This window comes from Gopherus evgoodei, chromosome 7 (assembly GCF_007399415.2).
Source record: "Gopherus evgoodei ecotype Sinaloan lineage chromosome 7, rGopEvg1_v1.p, whole genome shotgun sequence".
Taxonomy (NCBI): Eukaryota; Metazoa; Chordata; order Testudines; family Testudinidae; genus Gopherus; species Gopherus evgoodei.
The window spans coordinates 97,845,478-97,854,053 of NC_044328.1; the positions used below are offsets into that span (position 1 = coordinate 97,845,478).

General features: G+C 60.0%; 1 protein-coding gene across 1 annotated transcript; it reads left to right on the plus strand.

Annotated features, from left to right (window-relative positions):
* Positions 1-472: 472 nt before the first annotated feature.
* MEN1 (menin 1) lies at positions 473-8,026 on the plus strand. The gene is made up of 9 exons (XM_030569489.1): positions 473-1,248; positions 1,578-1,786; positions 3,474-3,602; positions 3,925-3,965; positions 4,914-5,001; positions 5,349-5,485; positions 5,802-5,940; positions 6,597-6,767; positions 7,247-8,026. The coding sequence occupies exons 1-9, from the start codon at positions 759-761 to the stop codon at positions 7,361-7,363; spliced, it is 1,521 nt and encodes a 506-aa protein (XP_030425349.1). The 5' UTR covers positions 473-758; the 3' UTR covers positions 7,364-8,026.
* Positions 8,027-8,576: the final 550 nt, after the last annotated feature.

Sequence of the window (8,576 nt, forward strand, 5' to 3'; positions counted from 1 at the left end):
GATGCATAGAATGGAACACACAGACAGGAGATATTTATATATACAGAGAACATGAAAAGGTGGAAGTACCCATACCAACTAAGTCTGTGCATGTACTGCCAGAAAAACTACATCTCCCAGCATGTACAATGGCAGGTGGGCCCTTCCCCTGGGGCACCAAACTTCATTTCCCAGGAGGCCGTGGGCAGCTAGTTAACGGGACCACTACTCCCATTGTGCTGTGGGACACAATGGCTGCCCTCCTCAGGCATCAGACTACATTTCCCATAAGGCACTGGGGCTAATTATAAGCCACAACTCCCAGCATGCCTTGGTGGACATGGTGTGATTGGCTGACCAAGCACACTACAATTCCCATCGCGCCCTGCGGCTCCCATAGCGCCTTGCGGGCCTAGCATGGCTGCTATTTTGCCTGTGCTGAGGGAGTGAAGCTGGAGGGGGGCGGAGGGACTGCCGCCTCTGGTAAAAGGGGCCTGGGGGAGGGCGACCAGAGAGCAAGTGTGGAAAATAGGGACACCTCCTGTTCGGGTGGGGAGGGATAGTTGTCTGTGTAGGACAAAGCCCCTAATAGCTGTTCACGGGGGGGGGGGGCGAGAGAGAGACAGATGAGGGTCCCCTTCAGGGTCCCCTTCAGGGACCCCCACCCCGTCTCTCACCCCTGAAGGGGACAGGTGGGGAGAGAGGCAGAGACACAGCCCCAGCTCCGGCGGGCTGACCTGGCTCTGGGGAGGCCCTGGCCCTCCCCTCAGCCACCCCTGATGCTCTCTCCTCTCCTCTCCTCTCCCCAGCTGCCTTGCGTGCCCGCCATGGGGCTGAAGCCATGGCAGAAGGCCCTGTTCCCGCTGCGCTCGGTGGAGGACGTGGTGCGGCTATTCATGGCCGAGCTGCAGCAGGAGCAGCCCGATCTGGTGCTGCTGTCGCTGGTGCTGGGTTTTGTGGAGCATTTCCTGGCTGTGAACCGCGTCATACCCACCAACGTGCCGGGCATCAGCTTCGAGCCATGCCCGGGACCGGAGCCCGACAGCCTCACCTACTTCCCTGTGGCTGAGCTGTCCATCGTGGCTGCGCTGTACGCCCGCTTCACCGCCCAGATCCGTGGCGCTGTTGACCTGTCCCTCTACCCCCGGCCCGAGGGCTTCTCCTCCCGCGAGCTGGTCAAGAAGGTGTCGGATGTCATCTGGAACAGCCTCAGCCGCTCCTACTTCAAAGACCGGGCCCACATCCAGTCCCTCTTCAGCTTCATCACAGGTAGGGGCCCACTAGCATGGGGATGGAGACAGTACGTCCCTGGCCCAGTGTGGGGCGCTGCACTGGGGCAGCCTGAAAATACTCAGCTCTGTTTTTCCTCTTGCCTACTCCCTGCAGCTCAGCACCCCCTAGTGATGGCTCATTGGAGTTGGGACTGACTGAGAGCAGAGCACCCCCGACTGAGCTCCACCCTGCTCTTTGCAGCATAGCACCCCTCGCACCACACTGGTGCAGGGGTCAGCGCTGGCTGCAAGGGGAGAGTGCCCCCTAATGAGCCCCACGCTGCTCCCAGCAGCACAGCACCCCCTAGTGCCATGTGTTCCTTGCAGGCACTAAGCTGGACAGCTCAGGGGTGGCCTTTGCTGTGGTGGGGGCCTGCCAGGTGCTGGGGCTGCCGGATGTACACCTGGCGCTCTCTGAGGACCATGCCTGGGTGGTGTTTGGTCGGGATGGTGAGCAGACGGCTGAGGTGACCTGGCACGGCAAAGGCAATGAGGACCGGCGTGGGCAGACCGTGAATGCCGGTGTGGCTGAGCGGGTAAGTGAGGGGAGGCCATTAGCGTTGGGGGGTTGCGGTGAGACATACTCTGTTAGCAGGAGGTAGGGCAGGGGGGGGGTGGAATGGGGCTTGGGGTCTGTGCAGGGCTGGGGCTGCCTGCTTGGATCAAAAAGCTGCTGTGCAAGATCCCCTGAGCTTTAATCTTAGTAGATGGTGCAGTTTGTAATTAATAACTGATCCACATGAATTGCTGTCACTGAGGTATCTGCCAGACTGAGATCAGGGCCCCACCCATGGGGCCAGGTGCTGTTCAGACCATGAGCAAGATCTGGGGGGCTCTGTCACATTCTGGGGTGCAATGCAGACCAGGGAGGGGTGTGTCACCACCTCCCCTGGGTGCTGCACAATGTTTTGCTGCTGTAGCTCCCACCTGGGCTTCCTACAAACAGCATAGCAGCATGCAGGTCCCACCCTGAGTGTCTGTGGATAGCCACAGTCCTGGTCCAGCAGCTCTGACCCCAGCAGCCTGTCAGCAAACACCAGCCATGCTCTGGCTTCCAGCAGCCTTAATTACCACCCGCAGGGCAACCCCAGCATGCTCCCGGTCCTGAATTTTCTGCACTGTCCAGTCCATCCCTGGGTGGTTCAGATATTAGAGGTCAATATGCAGCAGTTTGCTATTTTAACTGGAGTTACCCGGACAGTTCAGTTGAAACACAGCACAGGATTGGACTTGTTTTAAAAAGAATAAAACCAGTTGAATTACAGAGAGGACGTGAGTGAGAACAAGTATGTGGTGTAAAATCAGAAACAGTTACAAGGGGAATCCCGATAAAGCGCATTCTAGCAACTAAATGCAACAAACTGGACTTGGTTCAAGGTAAAATCCTTAGCATGTGCTCCCAGAAGCAGGACAGCCCCAGTTCTCTGGTCAGAACCCCTTACAAAGGCTGTTTCCTTTGTCTTCTCAGGCAAGAGAAAGAGAGTGAGAGTCCCCTCCCCCCCAGTGTGTTTGCCCCTCATTTTCCTAGTCCTGTCCCCTTTGACATGCGCTGTCCTGAGATTACCCCTAGATCAAGTTCTTTCCTGCGGTGAGGATGGAACCATGGGGTCTCGGGATGAAAGCGGTTCCATGCTGTTTGCTAAAATGCAATTAACTCTGGTGATACCTGGCTAGAGGTGCCAGCTTGTCCTTTGAGGAACAGTCCCTTCCGCCCCTCTGCCATGTCTGGTAAACACATTTCAGTCGTAATGTCTGCTTATGTTTGTTACCCCCCATATAGGGCTGCTCCACACATCCTACCAGGATATTACTGAGTAGGGAGTTGTTACTTTTCAAATGATACCTCACAGGACATATTTGGTACAAATATATTATTACAGTTGTGTGCAGGATGTGAATACAAGGGTGCATTCAGTCACTGGCCCCCATCGGACGAGGTGCCACTGAGACCCCGGCTGAAATCAGCTCCCCCGCATTGGACCAGGTGTTGCTTAGACCCCAGCTGAGATCGGGGCTGGGGCTGCTCAGACCCAATGAGATGGTCCTTGCCCTGAAGAGCTCACAGTCAGAATAGAGGCACCAAGAGGGGAAGGGACTTGCCCAGCATCAGAGGCAGAGCTGGGGATAGAACCCAGGAGTCCTGGCTCTCAGCCCTATCCCCCTGCTCTGGGCTCAGGGTAGCCTGGCCCAGCTCCCTCACTCACCTGCCGCTGTCCTCCGCAGAGCTGGCTGTACCTGAAGGGCTCATATCTGCGCTGTGACCGGCACATGGAGGTGGCCTTCATGGTGTGCGCCATCAACCCCTCCATTGACCTGCACACTGACAGCCTGGAGCTGCTGCAGCTGCAGCAGGTGGGACATGCCCCCTCTCCATGTGTGCGCGTCCAGTCCCCTTCCCCCTGGGCACACCCCCATGCCTGCCCTATCCACAAGCCCATCTACTCCCTCCCTCCCCGCATGGCCCCCTCCAAGTTGTTCTAGTCTCCTCTACCCCACGTCCCTCCAGTGCTGTGCGCACCGCACACTGTTCCATGTTCATCCAACTGTTTGTCCCTCCGCCACGCATGGCCCTCACTTCCATTGGGATCTTATCCACAGGGGACTCGGGTCTCATCCCCCACCCCACTCCCATGGCTCTGTGTCCTCAGTAACCCACCCTTCCCTTTCCTTGCAGCGGCTCCTGTGGGTTCTCTACGACATGGGGCACCTGGAGAGGTCAGTACAGCTGGACTTTTGAAACCACAGCTTGGGGAGGGAGGTCTAGTGGTTAGAGCTGGGGAGAGCTGGGAGCCCAGACTCCTGGGTTCTATCCCAGTTCTGGAGGGCAGTGGGGGCACCCCATGGACTTGAGTTTTCACCTCTGATCATTAGTTTCTCCATCTGCAGGGTGGGGCTCATTAAGCCTGGCAGACGCAGGTTTTTATTTTGTATAGTTTTGACAGCTAACACTGATGTTTATTTGTAAGCGTTTTTCCTGTTTGTTTTTATTTTAAATGTTCACTTCTGGGGGACGTTCTCGGGGTCAGCCCGTTGTTTAGTGATGGGAGCGGTTGAGATGGCAGAAGTTTGCAGCTTTGTAACCGGTAGCACAAACTGTCCCCGTCCCCTGTCCAAGTCCACCAAGGAGACGTCCTTCAGCCAGCCGCATCGGCCATGCTCTGCTGACTTTGCCTAGCTGTGAACATTGGCTTTTAGCGACGGAAGTGTATTTTCACTGGTCTGTGCGTGGCAGAATCCCTCCCAGCCTAGGGCTGGCCACCTTGGCTCCCTTTGTAGAGCATGTGGAGCTCCAGGGCTAGGCAGGGTTGGTGGGAATGGAGATGTTCTCTAGCAGAGCCCAGCTCTGGGCTAGGTCGGCTCTTCTCCTGCCTGTGGGGCTGGCCCGTGAACATGTTCTGCTGGCCGCTGGGATGTGCGCGCCAAGGAGTCGTGGTGCAGAGCATGCGGTGCAACAGGAGATGGCACTGGCAGGAGCCAGTGGGTGGGTCTTTCCCAGCACCCATTGAAATCAATGGGTCTTTTACCATCTGCTGCCTTGGGGTGCCCCGCCCCTAAGTGCCAGGCATTGCAGTGCTGTCCCAGTGCCGCCTGTTGAGGACAGAAGTCAGGATACAGGGTCCCTCGCCCCATTCCAGCTGCCTGTCTGCTCTGCTGCCCTGGCAGGTACCCGATGGCACTGGGCAACCTGGCCGACCTGGAGGAGCTGGAGCCGACACCAGGCAGACCAGACCCCCTCTCCATCTACCATAAGGTGAAGGGGTACAAGCTGGGATCACGGGGGTGGTGGGTCAGGACTGAAGGGCACTGGCAGAGCTGGGGGGAGCCCGGGGCTGGGATTGCTGGAGACTGGGGGTCGGGACTGGGGGGAGCCCGGGGCTGGGATCGCAGGGGACTGCGGGTCGGGACTGCGGGGAGCCCGGGGCTGGGATCGCAGGGGACTGCGGGTTGGGACTGGGGGGCACCAGCAGAGCTGGGGGAAGCCCAGGGCGGGGATTGCAGGGGGTTTGTGGTTGGAATGTAATTTGTAAAAGATAAATGTTCCTGAGAAGTTTGAGAATGTCCTTTTATTCTGTTTCTCTACCCCCCCGCCCCCGCCAGGGCATCAGCTCAGCCAGGAAGTACTACAACAATGAGCACATCTACCCCTACATGTACCTGGCTGGCTACCACTGTCGGAACAAGAATGTCAAGGAGGCGCTGGAGGCCTGGGCTGACACGGCCACTGTCATCCAGGAGTGAGTGCCCCAGGGGCCCGCCCTATGGCCCCAAACCTTTCCCTTCGTTAGGGCCTGGCTGGCCACCAGCCCATGGAACTGCTTGCCTGAAAAGGAGACTGGAGTGATTCATGTCTGGAAGGACACAGTGCCTTCCCCTTTAAGGGGCGCTGGCTCTGATCTGGCCCCAAGCCTGGAATTTGGGGGAATGGGACACAGGGGCTGGCCCCAGGTCTAGGGGCTGGATGGCAGTGGGGAATGGGACATAGGACCTCTCCCCAGTCTGGGGCGCGGGCCCCAGCTGCTCACAGCCTCCCTTGTTCCTGTCCTCCCCCAGCTATAACTACTGCCGGGAGGATGAGGAGATCTATAAGGAATTCTTTGATGTGGCCAACGATGTGGTTCCCAACCTGCTCAAGGAGGTGGCCAACCTGGCAGAGCCACTGGAGGAGAAAGGTGCTGGGGAGAGAGGAGAGGTGAGTGGGGTACTGAGTTGGATGGGCCTCTGGGATTTGGGGGGGGCGGGGGCGGAAGAGGGACACCAGGCTGGAGGGGCTTTGGAGCTGATCTGGGGCGGGGGAGAACATCAGGCTGGAAGGGCTCTGGAGCTGAACGGGGAGGGCGGGGGAAGACACCAGCCTGGAAGGGCTCTGGAGCTGAACGGGGAGGCGGGGGAAGACACCAGCCTGGAAGGGCTCTGGAGCTGATTTGGGGAGGTGGGGGAACACACCAGGCTGGAGGGGACAGGGCCGCCCAGAGGATTAAGGGGGCCTGGGGTCTTTGGTGGCGGAAGAAGCTCCGGGGGCCCGGGCCCCGTGGGAGTTTCCGGGGGCCCGGGCCCCGTGGGAGTTTTCCGGGGCCCCCAGAGCGAGTGAAGGACCCCGCTCCAGGGGCCCCGAAAGACTCTCGTGGGGGCCCCTGCGGGGCCTGGGGCAAATTGCCCCACTTGCCCCGCCCCCCCCCCCCGGGTGGCCCTGGGAGGGGCTCTGGAGCTGATCGGGGGAGGGAGTATCAGGCTGGAGAGGCCATGGGGCTGATGTGTGGGGGAGAGGAGGGCACCAGGCTGGAGGGGCTGTTTAGCTCCTGGCGTGTTGGGCCCCTGGAAGGCACTAACCCCTCTCTCCCCGTTCAGGGGTCCCCGGTGCAGGCTGGGGGCTCGGCCTTGCAGGACCCTGAGTGCTTTGCCCACCTGCTGCGCTTCTATGATGGCATCTGCAAGTGGGAGGAGGGCAGCCCCACGCCTGTGCTGCACGTGGGCTGGGCCACCTTCCTGGTGCAGTCGCTGGGACGCTTTGATGGGCAGGTGAGAGGGGGCCGTGGCAGAGGTGCATCTGGGAAGCAGCATGTATTGGGTGGTGAATCATCTGAGCTGGGGGGCTCAGGTGGTATTGGGGGGGATGGAGAGCTTTGTGCTGAGTTTGGGGGACTTGGGGGGTCCCTGCTGGATTTGGGGCTCAAGGGTTGGAGTTTTGGGGGAAAAGGGGATCAAGGTTGGGGTTTGAGCATGTGGGGATGGGGGGTGCCTGTTGTATTTGGGGGCTTAGGGTTGGAGTTTTGGGGGACAAGGGGCTCAGTGCTGGGGGGCTCAGGGCTGGGGTTTGAGCGTGTGGGGCTGGGGGGGTCCCTGCTGGATTTAGGGGTTCAGGGCGAGTTGTCAGCAGGGCATGGGGTTTAGGGTTGGGATTTGGGGGGGTCCCTGCTGGATTTGGGGGCTGGGACTCTGGGGGGGGTTGCAGTGACTGTGGGGTGCTGGCCCCTCCCTTGACTTCTTCCCTCCCCCAGGTGCGCCAGAAGGTGACGATCGTGGCGCGGGAGGCGGAGGCCAATGAGGACGATGAACAGGGCAGCGAGGACCCCTGCGAGGGGCACCGCGCGGACCCCGCAGCGAGTCCAGCCTGAGGAGCCCCCTCTGCCCAGAAGATCTCCGAGCGTCGGCGCCCCAGCTCAGGCCCGCGGCCAGACAAGCCCTCTGCAGCAGAGAAGGAGGAGGGGGGGCCCCCCGCCCCAGGGATCCCCCCAGCTGCCCCTCCTGAAGGGCCTGTCCTCACCTTCCAGAGCGAGAAGATGAAGGGCATGAAGGAGCTGCTGGTGGCCGCCAAGATCAACTCAAGCGCCATCAAGCTGCAGCTCACGGCCCAGTCCCAGGTGCAGATGAAGAAGCAGAAGGTGTCAGCCCCGAGAGACTATACCCTGGCCTTCCTCAAGCGCCCCCGCAAGTCCCTCTGAGCCCTGTGGGGGGTGCTGGGGTGCAGTGCTGTCCCCTGCCAAGCTCTGCCAGGCTCAGCTTCATAGGGCCCTTTAAATAGGGCATGGGGAAGTGCCCTGGCCCTGTCGCTCCCAGATGCAGGGGCTGCCTCACCCCTGCTGTAGCTTTCCTGGACTCCCCATGGCATGATGGAGGGGGCTCTGTGGGTTTGATGAGCAGGGCAGCGAGGACCCCTGCGAGGGGCACCGCTGCAGACCCCGCCGCGAGTCCAAGCCTGAGGAGCTCCCCCCTCCCCCCCTGCCCAAGAAGGCCTCCGAGCGCCGGCGCCCCAGCTCTAATATCCCCCCCCCCAAGAGTACAGAAGCTGTCATGGCCTGAGCCCCCTGAGCTCTGGGTTCAGGGTGATGAGTTCTGTGTGTTCTCCACATATCCGGGAGAGCTGCAGGAATTTGGGTGGAGGTTCTCTCTATCTTGGACCCCTTCTGTTGAGGAGCTATGGCCCTGTCCCCTCTGACACACTGTAGGCTGTTTCTGGGTGAGGTCTCTCCAAAATACAGACCCACCTGAGCCAGCCCATGCCCTGCCCAGGGGCCAGGTTTGTGCCCACACCATCTAGAGGAGAAGGAAGCCACATCCCATTCTGTGCCTCCCAGTCAGCCATGTGGGGGAGCGGAGCTCTTTCTCTTTAGGCTGGGGGTGGGTGGGTTAGCAGCTCTATTTGATCTTTCCAGAGTCCAGCTGCTGTGTCCTGAGCTTCCAAGGCATCTTCCGGCCCTGCACAAAGCCCTGGGTAGAGCCACAACTGTTCAGCGTGGCGGATGCGGGGCTTTGTACCTCTTCCTCCCCTGGAGTTTGTAATGTAAACTTCCTCCTCTCCGGACATGTCCCCCCCCCCTTCTGTTCTCA